The 14,199-nt window shown below is 34.7% G+C and overlaps 2 protein-coding genes across 10 annotated transcripts in view; one reads left to right on the forward strand and one right to left on the reverse strand.

The window, feature by feature from the left end:
- Rpp21 (ribonuclease P protein subunit Rpp21) overlaps positions 1–14,199 on the forward strand; it is a 115,077-nt gene that overhangs the window by 36,992 nt on the left and 63,886 nt on the right. The window contains exons 2-3 of one of the 4 annotated variants that reach the window (XR_010852147.1): positions 1,608–1,692; positions 6,238–6,361. The exons of 1 other annotated variant lie outside the window; for it this stretch is intronic. The gene's annotated coding sequence lies outside the window, so the exon portion shown is untranslated. Of the gene's footprint in view, positions 1–1,607; positions 1,746–6,237; positions 6,362–14,199 lie in introns of those variants that run through there. 2 more of the 4 variants (XR_010852148.1, XR_010852146.1) reach the window with 2 other exon arrangements.
- The window catches only part of pink (WD40 repeat domain-containing protein pink), a 57,486-nt gene continuing 49,503 nt past the window's right edge, over positions 6,217–14,199 (reverse strand). For all 6 annotated transcript variants that reach the window (XM_067098866.1, XM_067098874.1, XM_067098881.1 and 3 more), the window contains one exon: positions 6,217–9,422. In XM_067098866.1, the coding sequence (XP_066954967.1) occupies positions 9,111–9,422 (312 nt within the window). In that variant the 3' untranslated portion in view covers positions 6,217–9,110. The remainder of the gene's footprint in view (positions 9,423–14,199) is intronic.

The raw sequence follows: 14,199 nt of genomic DNA on the forward strand, positions 1-14,199 counted from the left end.
TAAAACCGTTTAAACTAAGAAAATTACCTCATGAATGAAAAGTGCAAACAATTGGGAATGAAAAAGCTAGAAGAGACTGGTAATAAGTAACTGCACTTACATGTACATGTAATTAAAAGAAAATAAAATCATGTCAACAGAATAATTACAAAATGAAAGAAGTGCAAAGAAATTAAAATGAATTTTAAAGAGGCAGATCATTATAAATTATTACATAATTACAGAGACAGAAACAGGCAATAAGTAATTGTACCTACATATGCTCATGATTTAAAAAAATTAAATAATTTGTTAAGAAAGTTACATAATGAGAGCAAATAGAAAAGAAATTTTCAAAATAATAGATAATAAAAACAAAATTATCACACACTTGCAAGAGAGCAAGAGTTACATGAAAATACATCATCAGAAGACAAAACACACTTAGCCCTGTAGGAGGGTAGTGCCGTCACTGCATCTCATGCAGGGCACTGTGGGCATTACTTAAGGTTCTTTGCAGCGTGCCTTCAGACCCTAGCTGCAACCGCTTTTGTTCATTTTACTGTACCTCTTTTCATATTCTCTTCCATCTTACTTTCCACCCTCTCCTAACAGTTGATTCATAGTGCAATTGTGAGGTTTTCCTCCTTTTACACCATTCAGACCTTTTACTGCCAATTTCCATTTCAGCACTGAATGACCTCAGAGGTCCCAGTGCGTGGCCTTTGGCCTAAGTTCTGTATTCAAAACACACTTAGACACTTCACTTGCAAATTTTCTGCAGAATATTCACAATATACAAATTAAAACTTAAGCACTATCCTGTAGAATTCAGGAAAAATCAGAGGTTGTGATTAGAGAAGCAGTCAAAGGGTGATTGGATAGATCTTGGGTACAGGAATTTTTCAACTGGAAAAGCAGCCATGCATATTGGTCAATCGTGTGGAAATGGTTGCCTGTGTGCTAAAACTGTCAGTGAACAAAGAATAACATGTTCAATTACAAAATCAACATAATTTACATTTCTTAGTAGAGCATAAACTCTACCATATATAAAAAAAATTGTGTGTAGATATAAAGCTGTTGCACAATAGGTTCTGACATGATGTAGAGGCAATCTTACCAACTGATTCTGGACTTTTATCTTAATACTGTGTATCTCATGGTTCAGTAAACTCCATGTATTAAACCTTGGCACATGTAAATAAATACAAAATCATATTTGATATTTAAAATATAGCATAAGAAAAGTAATTTGGTAAAACTTCTCTGAAAGATTACTTTCATGGATTTTCCAAATGTTCTACTGCTGCTGGCTCACAAAGGTGAGCTGTGATACTATTATACCTCAGTAAATCTTGCTGGGATGGAAAAGTTATATTAATATATTCATAAACCTAATACCCCTTAAAATAACAGCATACACCTACAATCAGTTACCTCAACATTAGCATTTCAGAATGGTTTTCCTGTGCACATTCAGTAATATTGTACAGGACGTGAGAGGGTTTTTTAGGCAATTTCACAGACTCACATACACGTACTGGTATATATAAAATTTAAGTATATTTGGAACTAAAATTAAACAGACCACTATCACTTGATTATCAAGATAAAATTTATTTCAGAATTTGGTAAAAATTGGACTGTACTTGACACTGAAAATGGCCACCTCAGCATTCTGGGAAGTACTTGCATCAAAACTACTACAGTGTACGTAGGTTAATTAAGCTGTTACAGTATTATTATGATTATCAAGTAGTTCGCAATGACCCCAGAGGTAACATCTGTAACTCTTACAGGACAGGCCGGGAAGGTTTGTTCTTAGCTGGCTAAACTGAAAATGTTCCAGATTATGACCATTTTTTTTCAAGGATTTGTTTCAGATACACATTACACATTATTGGTTGAAGTTTAAATAATCACTGCAGATGTTTGATTGTAAGTGTTCAGCATTCGTGAATTGGGTCATTTAGATTATTCATAAATACCCAAGGTCAGACTAGTCAAACAAAAAACAAAAAAACCCTACAATCCAACATTTGGTCTGGTTATGTTAATCTGTTATTGTTGATTCACTATTCCACTTGCCTGCCATTAACTCATATTGATAGGTTGCCAAGATAGTAGTAATAATTCACTGAGGAAGTAGATGTACAGTAATTAGTAACCACAGTATTGGCTGCCTTAACAGCATCCTTACTTCCTGTAAAGTTTAACTGTGCAGGAACCCAAGCATTTCAACGTTTTTATTGGCTTCATATAGTTTTTTAAAACTTAAGATGTTAGATAAAGGATTTTTAGGACAATTTTGAAAGGCTTCTCGCCAGTCACTGAAGATTGTAAATTCTGTGGTGGTATGTCTTTCTCACAGTCTTAACTTACCATATTGTAGACAATTTTACTGTGAAAAACTTACACTGTTGGGTGAAGAAAACTGGCTTGTTTCATTAGATGATATTGCAGTAAATCCTATATCAGAAGATTTGGATACTACATTATAGATTGTGAAATGTGGACCTTGGATCCTTCAATATAGATTGTAAAATATGGCCCTTTACATCTTATAAGATTTACATTGTTTTTTATATTCATGGGTTTATGATTAATTTTTGGATAGTCAGTAGAAGTATCTACAGACACATACTCATAACCCAAGGACGAAAAGTTCTTGTTCAGGAGGATGTGTTATGCTGAATTGAATTGAAATGAATTAATATCAATCAAGCACCAAGCCTTGAAGACCATACGGTGCTATGTTGTGCTGATTATAGATATAATATGATCAGAATTACTGGTTGGTAGGTTATATTAGAAGAAGAATATTAATTTGTTGAAGGAAGCAGATTATATATTCTATGGAGAAGTGTTCTGTTTCAGTGAGAATATCATGAAGGCAAAGTGGATGGGGAAGAGGTTAGGCTGGCAAAGGCTCTGTTGCGTGCAGCTGTACTTGGGGCAGGAAAGGATTGTGTGGTAAATGGAAAGAGGGATACAACAAGTTGGACACAAGGTTGTAGGGGGATCCGTTCATCAGGTGGGAGTGTGTGAAGTTTGATGGCCAATTCGTGGTCGGGCAAGAGCCGTTTCCCATCGTCTATTCTTGTGACATGGATTTAACCATGGTATTTCAATTACTTTTAGCTTTAATTGGGAATGGTGGTAGATGACTGTCTATAAAATAGTCTCCTTGCTTGAAAAATTCTTTAATTAGCGATAAACTTTCCTGAATCTTTATTGCACTTTGTATGTTATTAAGTTATGAAGAGAGAAAGAAGGGTCATCATTTATAACTTATACAGATTTACTTAAGAGCTGTAATGTAATAAATAAGATCTAAACCTTTTCATTAATGAAGACAAATCCTCCAGGCCAGCCCTGTGAGAGCTAAATAAATTACTTCAGAGGTCTGGCTAAACTACTAAATAATATGTAATAATAATAATAATAATAATAAAAAATTATAATTATAATGACACGGTGATGAAGAAAAATCTGAAATTTTTTTTTTATTCCTCAGAATTTCAGAAACTGACATGAGCAGTTCTGTTAAAGAATGAATACTGTACAGGCAAGCATCTTGAACATAATGCCATTTAACCTCTCATAACATCATCTTTTGAAATACATGTTGTTCACAGTGCACATTGATGGTCTGCCTCAAACCTCTGAATGACAAAAAAATACAGCTGGATGCTGCTGCTTTACAAAAGCTAAAGCATCAACTAAGAATATTCATCACTATAAATAGGTTTCAAGGCAAAGAGTAATTATAAAATACTGAGGGGGATTAGAAGAATTTCAACTAGTACTATACGCTACAGTATAAGGAACTTTAGGAACTTTGTGAAGTTAGTATTTACTAGTGACCTAAGGTCTACTGTAAATGAACCTGAATAATCAAAATACTTAAAGCAAGAAAAAGGAAGAGACTACCCTTCCATATACTGAAAAAGTCTAGAAATAAGACCCAGTGGTCTCATTAAACTACACTACTTAACAATACAAATATCCAATTTCCATGGCTTGTACATTATTATTGAAATGTTTGGGTATACAGGCGGTCCCGGTTTGACGACGGGGTTCCGTTCTTGCGCTCGTCAGAACCCGAAAATCGTCGTAAGCCGGAAAATCGTCGAAAATCATCAAAAATCATAAGAAAACCTTACTTTTAATGCTCTGGGTGCATTGAAAACGACGTAAACTGCATTATTATTGAGTTTTACATAAAAAAAACCTTCAAATTATGATTATTCTGCCGTTTTGGGGCCATATTTCTTCCGTCGGATCGGCGTACGACGCGTCGTAACCCCGGAACATGCATTGTAAGCCAGGAAATAATTTCTGATGAATATATTTGAAAAGCGTCGTAACCTCGGAACGTCGTAAGCCGGAACCGTCGTAAACCGGGGACTGCCTGTACAGGTATTCCAGTATGATATTTCACAGTGAACTGCTAGTTTCCAGGAACTCAAAACAGTGAACTGTTCCCTGAATTGGCACACAACTAGTCTATTCGTTTAGTATGGAGGGGACATTTAAAATCAAACTTTACAAACTGATACAGTAATCATGCTTTAACCTCATTGTACCATATTCTACCTCGTCTAATAGACAACAATCTACTTATGCTAGAACCTTAATCCTCTACCATCACCCTAACATTTACAAATTATGGAAATTTACAGTACAGTACTGAGCAAAAATTATACTAGCTGATAAAAATGCATCAGCAATTACACCCATTTAATTTCACTTCCACTACCAGAAGAGAGACTACAACTGATGGAGGTAAAAGCTTAAAAGAATGGAAACTGGCAATTTATAATGAAACAGTCACACTGGGATAGAACAACAAACAGCTTAACAGTAAACAAAAGAGCCAGTAGAATAGGTATAGCAATGCAACATAAACATTTTCAAACACACAGTACCTGTGGACATGCAGAGACTAGATTATGTTATAAATTAATGGTGGAAGCACAAAAATTGAGCTATTATGTATTGTCAATTAGTCTGCACAACATTAAACTTACATTTCAATGACAAAATGTCACAGAAAGGTAATACGAAAATGAAATAGGAACGTACAATAATAAACAAATGTAATGTAATATACTCCCTACTTTTACAGAAAATACACCGGACACTAATATTGAGAACATATTTGGGTGAAGTTAATAAGGAAGCCCACATTGCCATCTTTATATATTTGTACAACTGAACAATGCTTTAAATCTTATCTACTTTTGGTCTCTAATCTTAAAACTTATCCACTGTTTGTCTTCAACAAGACCCCGTAGAACTTTAATGAAAAGTGGTAACTTACTACATACTCTGTTTGAAATGAGGCCATAATTCTTTACTAAATACTGGCTTGACCTTGATAAATTAAACAATTTGTAACTTTGACTCCAGTGAAATAAATAGAATTAGCATATCAAATAACACTTTTTTTTTTTGTTTCACATTCACATAACCCCCTAAACTTATTTACTCAACACTTCTGCAAATTGCTGTACAGCACAGTATATAAAAAACAAGCAAGGCAACACTACCATTTACTACTATCCTACAGATTATATCAGCAGATTTCATGCAATGCCTAAAATATCATGAATACACAGGAAGGAACAATTTTCCTTAGAACATCAGCATATGCAATTGTCAATAAATAAACTAATGTACATACTACATTAGTCAGTTTCGGTAGTTATTATTTCACAAAATGTTAAAATGTCACATTAAATAAGACATATATAAAAAAAAATTAAACAAGATGAGGCTATATGAACCATTTTAAGAAATATTTCAATACATTCAGTCCATCTAAGGAGATACTTTTCATTCAGCTGTACAAAAATTATTTACAAAAAAAAAAAATCCTGATATTGGAATGCAATGTTAATTTAAGAATTACAGGCGAATTTTTTAGCACATGAATGGTAAATTAGATACTACTGTACTACTATCAATAAAGATAATGTATTAATAATGGCTACAATACCCTTTTAAGTCCATCTAAAAAGCTTTGAGATAATTCAACAATATCCTAATATTCAAATCAAGATACCTAGAGCTTAACTACATGTATTACATTCTAATTCCTTAAACAAATATTTGATAAACTCTTGTGCAGAGTAGAAGTGTTCAGAAACAAGGCTTTAACTGAAGGCTATAAAGCAAATCATCAAGCATTTTTTAATTATATTAATCCTTCATGACTTCCAACTATTCTTTTTATGTGCTTTTTTACAGTCAAGGTGGAGAGAACAGACTATTTAAAACTGAAAAAATCTCACCAGGATATGATGAAAAGATGGCATTCTTGACAAGGATAGTACTGTACCTTATTACTGCATTCCCTCTATTTCACACTGCCACTGGAATATCTTACGTGCTGCATTGCGGTCTTATGAAACCAATATTTAAAGTCAACTTTGGAAATGATTTTATCATATTTAGTGTATGTAGACAAATAATGGATATTCAAGTGTCCCAAATATGACTAATTTGTACTCATTATCAAAATAAATTTCTAACTTTTAACCACATTCAAGATGATTTTACGACAGTTTTATCCGTAGATTTATTGAGGCTCTTTCATTAAATATTATGGATATATTGTTTGATGTTATTCTATTATATCCCACAGTTCTTGAAATCCCTTAACACTAAAGAGAGATCTGATAGTAGGCTCACAGGTCATATAAAGTTAACACAGTACAGTGATAAATTTCTAACTGAAATGTGCAACATAAGAGGTTTTAATTTTCATATACAATACTAGAACTCAGCATTTTCCTCAAATGCATGAACTTGTACGTATGACTTTTTGAAGTACTGTTCTCAGTTTTCAGGAATTGTTTATATACAAATGTTAACTTTTCCTAATAAGCTGCTTCATAACAGGTTTTAACTTGATTGCCAAAGAAATTGGTAAGTAAATTTGAATATGATTTTCTAATAGGGAACTGAAGCCTCTATTATGTTATAATAATATTATTATGAAGGGTGTAGTTTATTACCCAGATGTTGAAATAAGGCCTGAACGCTGTATTCTTTATATATTATGAGAGAGAGACCCTCTCACGAACAGGTTTCATTGAAAATAATGGCTACATCAGCAGAGTTGATATTATATTTCACTTTCTCTTTATCTTTTTCTTCTCTGTGGAACATAAATCTTTCATGAGTTTATAAGATGGATATAAGTCCACTTTAATGAATTAGTTGACCCACTAGTCATTTCCTTTGGTAAATTAACTGTTTAGTCTAACCACTGAATCTACCAAGACTCATGGGGCTCCCCAATATAAAAAAAAAAAGGTAGATGCTTTCATGATAAAAGACCATTGATTATAAATAAATTACATGTATTTCCAAACCCACTTGCTACCAAAATCAACAAAATCCATATCTAAAGTCTGTCACCCAAGGGATGACAGAAACTACATAGATGAGGTGGAAATTAATATTATTACTGTATTATTAATTAAATGATTCAACAAGACAAATTCACATTTCTATACTCTTGTACAGCTCACTTACACGATCTGTTCTTGAACAAGAAGTGAAAATCAGAGCAATGTAAAGTTAAAGAAGTTATACAGCTTAGCAGGAGAGACCAAAGGGAACACATGAAACGTAAAAGGTCACAAGCAATGCAGCTAGAACTGAGGGATGCTGCAGGGAGCCTTTTTTACCATTTATAGTGAGCTATGTACAGCATACCTTCGTGGTAACACTCTGTGGGAATTGAAGGATGAAAAGCCTGACAGGTTTATCCTATTGGTTATCAAACAGAGATTTGAAATACTTTATGACAGCACATATCTTTTTATCCAAATATAGTTTTCTTAGACGAGTGGAAATTATGCAATACTATACAGGGTCTGTTCTTGGGTTTGTACTGCATAATTGCCAACTCTATATGGTTCATGAAAATTTTATTTTTAAGATTTTCTTTATGAATCTTGATTCAAAACAATTTCTTGCTGACAACCTTTGTCTCTTCAGTAAAAGTAATAATTGAGTTTTGATATTTAAGAATAAATATCAAAGACCTTTACTTTAATTCACATAAAAAAAAGTGACAAAGTACTGATTGATGATAAAGATGATTGTCAGGAAAATATAAGCTGAAATTAATAAAAATATACATCTATAATTCCCATCAGAACTATGCCATTTCCACCTTTTAATTGTACATAGTCCTTACTAGAAAAAAACCTTACTGGTATACCCCTAAATGTAGTTTGCAATCAATTTTAATTGGTCTGCTTTCAACACTTTTGTCATAAACTCATAAAATTTTAAGATTTTTACTTGTTTGAACACAGGATATTACTATAAGTTCAGTACTGCCATTCAGAACAATTAAAGCCTTAATTGGAATACTTCTCCACTACTTTTATTAGACAATTCCCAGGAATTTATGCTATAAAATGAAGTAATATTTACCGTGTTCTATGATTAAAATAAAAAAAAGATACTAATTTGTAACTCTAAAACACATTCACATAGCAAGTTCTTTATCCGTCAATATGCAATAAATAGTATTTATGTCAAGTACCCTGTTTTGGACTGCATACTTAGTTTATCCTAAGGCACATTTTATGAAAATTGCTCAAAGCTACAGCAGTTACACCAAGTAACATGAGTCAGTTCACAGCTACCAAGAAAAGATTTTATATACTTACACATGTTTATATATAACCAAACTTCATTTCTGACACTGCAAATCCAGAATTGTCTATTAAATATTAGCATATTGTAAAATAATAGGCTTATCACCTGTCATAATATCAGAAGCCATACTTGGGTTGGTTGGACCCTTTAATGTACTAGGGAGCTCCATTCTGTCAAGTTTTTTCCTTGCTATGTATGAAATTGGAATTTATATATAATCAGTTTTAACTTACATGCTAATAATTACTATGTACTAAAGTCTATCTGATAAAATGATACACCTCATGCAAGGTAAATTCTCTTGTCATTTTCTTGGAAAATACAAACTTGAATGACTGGAATGAAGATTTTCAGAACATTGTCACCACAAATTATGGTCAAAAATGCTTTATAAAGTTTTGATTCTAATCATCCTACAATACAAAATCAGATCACTGTTATTAACTTCCTCGAAGCTTCAGAGATTCTTGTCTTGTGCAAATAATGCAGTAATATCCTCTTTGAGCTAAACATATAGCATGGTAAGCATGGCTACATGGGAAAACTGTAACACCCCCTACACTCACCAGGGCCTCCTCTGGAAGCCGTAATTGACAGAAGTGACATATTCCTTGTAAAACTTGACTTCGCACACCCCAGTGGTGGCCAAGAGGCGAAAAGGTTGCTGATGGCTCTGTGTTGCCAGTTGGGGGGACTGATATATTTTCTTGCCCTGTTAAGGATGGCTCAGATCTACGGATTGCCTCAGCAACCTAAGAATGAAGAAAATAGAAAAAATAAGTTTTAAAGATATTTAAAATTAAACTTTATCCCAATAAGGATAAAAAAACCTGAATAGTACTATATGATATTTTCATAATAAAATTAAGTTTCATATATACTTACCAAGTAATTACACAGCTAAAGTTTCTAACTCACATGGCAGCCTTTATTTAAAAACAGCGGTAGCACTTCAATAGTTTAGAGTAGGTGACAAGCCCCATCCACTAATGGGAGTACTGGAAACAACTTAGCAAAAAAACCTCATTCCATGAGAGGGGAGGAGGGTGGGCTCCAATTCTGTAATTACTTCGTAAGTATATATAAAACAATTTTATTATGAAAATATCATTTTCATATAAGTAACTTACCAAGTAGTTACATAGCTGAATCCCACACTGAATGGGGGTGGGATACATGGACATATTCTAATCCAAAACATTAAGGCATGGTAATGACTTTGAAATATAAAAATTGCTAGCACTGACACAATGCTTGTCGTTTCCTTACATGGTAAGAGAGCTACTGCCAGTGATTACTGCCTCTGGTTGGTGCTCATCTTAAGTTGTAGTGGCGTGACGATAAAGCCATGGGGAGCCTCTACTTAAGTGGGAGCTTTGCAGTGAAGGATAGGACCGATGGCTAGCAAAGCATATATAAGTGCCCTTGCCCTGGGCGAAGTACCAATATAAAAAACAACCAGACAACACTGTCACCAACAATGAAAACAACCACAACCCATCCACTGAGACTGGTGGTTACTCTTTCACCCTTATTACGGCGCTGAATAATCCTGATGGGTTCTGGCGCTTGGTCTGCAAGACCTAAATTTCATAATCAATCAATCCAGGTACACTGTATCCCCTGGCTCCCAAAAATTTCACACCCTACTTCAAGGCAAGGAGATAGTACGAGAGAAAGAGATTCCTATGCTTTCTCCCCCAATACCATGCCAGCCACTGATAATGGCCCCAAGGTACTGCAATTTTCAAACACTGTTTCAACTTCTTTCAAATAGTGAGATGCGAAGATTGGTTTGCACTTCCAGAAGGCTGACAGCAGAATGGAAGTGAGGGACAAATTGTGCCTGAAATCTAATAAGGTAGAGACTGCCCTGACATCATGAGCTTTCACTTTAAAAGTAGGCAAAATGTCCTCCTGAATCTTAGAGTGCGCCTCAGAAATTAAGTCTTTGACGAAGGACAATGCGTTCTTAGTCAGAGGGCGAGGCAGGTTCTTGACAGAGCACCAGAGGTTACTGCGTGGTCCTCTGATCTTCTTGGTCCTGCTCAGGTAATACCTTAAGGCCCTAGAAGGATAAAGAACTCTCTTCTTCAGAGCCAAGGTAAAAGTTAAGGTCTTATTGGAGAAAAAATGGGGCCAGGGCTTGGAAGGATCTATGTTCTTGGCTAAAAATCCAAGAGCAAAGTAGCAAACTGTCTCGTGAAAATACCTACCCTTTATCGACGGCTAGGAACTCACTAATATGTTAGCAGTAGCCAAGGCCATGAGGAAGAGAGTCTCCCTAGTAAGGTTTCTCCAAGAAGAGGAACGAAGGGGTTCAAAAGAGGAACCTGTCAGCCACTTCAACACTACATCCAGGTTCCAGGAAACTGGATCTTCCTTCTTTGCTTATACGTATCAAAGGACTTGACGAGGTTGTTAAGATCTGGGATTGATGCATGATTCAGGACCCCTGTGTTTAAACACTGAGCCAAACACAGCTCAATACCTCTTATTGGTGGAGGACGAGAGATGCCTAGACCTCCTCGGATAAAAAAGGAAATCTGCAATTTGGGTCACAGACGTCTCAGAAGAAGGGATGTTGAGTCTGAGACACCAGCTTCGGAAAATCGCCCACTTAGCCTGGAAGACGCGGTTAGGAAATCGATGCCTGCATCTTGCAATAGCCTCTGCAGCGCATCTTGAAAACCCTTACGCTCTGACAAGCTTCCAGACAGTCTTAGGCCTGTCAGGGCTACTATCTCTAAGGTTGCCAGATCAACCCAAGAACAAGATACATTTAAAATGAAGTTACCTCTTAATACCATATCTGTTAGTAGATAGAGTGAAAACACTTGAAATAAAAATCTATTATATCCTGCACTGAACCCAACATTCGGAAACATTTCCTTAGAAAGAGTTCTGTCAGTTTTTACTGAGAAAAATGTAAATACAGTACAGTAATTAGTTAACAAGTGAAACTGAAGTTTTCATAATATAAAACTAATATTGTAATACTTACCTGTAATTAGTTAACAAGTGAAACTGAAGTTTTCATAATATAAAACTAATATGGTAATACTTACCTGAACACCTGAATTAGCACTGGTTACTCACCAGCCCAAACTATATCCCCGTAACTTTTACCCACTAATTGGGTAATTAACCCTTAAACGCCGAGCCTCTATTTACAAAAGTGTCTGTTGTATGCCGGCGGCGTTCGGGAGTTAGCGCCGAAGCGGAAAAAAAGTTTCTTAAAAAAATCACAGCACGCTTAGTTTTTAAGATTAAGAGTTCATTTTTGGCTCCTTTTTTATCATTGCCTGAAGTTTAGTATGCAACCATCAAAAATGAAAAAATATCATTATCATATATAAATATTGGAATATATGACAGAGCGAAAACAAAATTTCATATATAATTGTATACAAATCGCGCTGTTAGCAAAATGGTTAAAGCTAATGAGTTATTTTTTTTTCATTGTATTGTATACTAAATTGTGATGATTTTGGTATATAACAAATTGTAAAACGATCAAAGCAACACAGAGAAAATATTACCACAAAATGATGCATGAATTCGTAACACGTGGACATAAAAATAAGTTTTTTTCTAAGATTCACCATAAACCGAAATATTGTGCTACAGACTTCCCGTTTGTTATAAAATGAAGATAATTGATTGAATATTACTACACTGTAAGTGTTTTAGCTTACAATTGCAGTTTTCGACCATTTCGGTCAAGTTAAAGTTGACCGAAGGTCGAATTTTTTCTATTTATCGTGATTTATATGAAAATATTTCAAAACTGATAAAAGCTACAACCATGAGTTATTTTTTGTTGTATTCTACATGATATTGCGCACATTTTCATATATAACACTTTATGTAAGGCCTAGTATAAAACGGTGCGAAAATTACGACAAGGTGACTAAAGAAATTCTGAGATTTTCAGCCAAGTTACCGAGCGCGGAGGGAAGGAAAAAGTTTTTTTCAAAAATTCACCATAAATCGAAATATTGTGCTAGAGACTTCCCGTTTGTTGCAAAATGAAGGTAAATGGTTGAATGTTACTAGAATGTAAGAATTTTAGCTTACAATTGCGTTTTCCGACCATTTCGGTCGAGTCAAAGTTGACCGAAAGTTGAAATTTTGGCACATCGTGATTTATATGAAAATATTTCAAAACTGATAAAAGCTACAACCATGAGTTATAAAAGCTACAACCATGAGTTATATTTTGTTGTATTCTACATGAAATTGCGCACATTTTCATTTATAAAACTTTATGTAACGGCTAATATAAAACGGTGTAAACATTACGACAAAATGACAAAAGAATTTCTGAGATTTTCGGCCGAGTTACCGCGCGCGGACATAAGGAAAAAGTTTTTTTAAAAATTCACCATAAATCGAAATATTGTGCTAGAGACTTCCCGTTTGTTGCAAAATGAAGGTAAATGATTGAATGTTACTAGAATGTAAGAGTTTTAGCATACAGTTGTGTTTTTCAACCATTTCGGTCGAGTCAAAGTTGACCGAAGGTTGAAATTTTGGCACATCGTGATTTATATGAAAATACAGTATTTCAAAACTGATAAAAGCTACAACCATGAGTTATTTTTGTTGTATTCTACATGAAATTGCACACATTTTCATATATAAAACTTTATGTAACGGCTAATATAAAACTGTGCAAACATTACGACAAAGTGACGAAAGAATTTCTGAGATTTTCGGCCGAGTTACCACGCGCAGACGTAAGGAAAAAGTTTTTTTAAAAATTCACCATAAATCGAAATATTGTGCTAGAGACTTCCAATTTGTTGCAAAATGAAGGTAAATGATGGAATATTACTCGAATGTAAGAGTTTTAGCTTACAATTGCGTTTTTCGACCATTTCGGTTGAGTCAAATTTGACCGAAGGTTGAAATTTTGGCACTTATCGTGACTTATATGAAAATATTTCAAAACATAAAAGCTACAACCATGGGTTGTTTTTTGTTGTATTCTACATGAAATTGCAAACATTTTCATATATAAAACTTCATGTAACGGCTAATATAAAACGGTGCAAAAATTACGACAAAGTGACAAAAGAATTTCTGAGATGCGCCGCTGATGCTCTATAGTGCGAGAAGAAAGAAATTCGTGCATGCGCAGCTGGGTAACGCTTGTAAACAAAACAACAGCATGATCCGTGAACTCCCAGCATCCCTCAAGGCGCGTGATTTAAAATCTTTCGCAAACTAGTCCTATAACTATTTTTCCGCGAATATTTAAAAAAACTTTTTGTAGTCGACGTACCGTACGTCCACTCGGCACCCGACAGACAATTTTAGTCGACGTACGATACATCCAGTCGGCGTTTAAGGGTTAACTGTCAGCGTTACCAACGCTTAGAGGAAATCTTGTCAAGATAAGTTACCTGAAGCACCGTTGGCAACGATGCTGCAAGTCCCAGCCGCACAAGGCTATGTTCCCCAATTGCTTAATTCACTAATCAAATTGAAGTGGGGAGGAGGGCGAGAATCATTCAGGGGTTC

The sequence above is a fragment of the Macrobrachium rosenbergii genome, chromosome 4, assembly GCF_040412425.1.
Source record: "Macrobrachium rosenbergii isolate ZJJX-2024 chromosome 4, ASM4041242v1, whole genome shotgun sequence".
Taxonomy (NCBI): Eukaryota; Metazoa; Arthropoda; class Malacostraca; order Decapoda; family Palaemonidae; genus Macrobrachium; species Macrobrachium rosenbergii.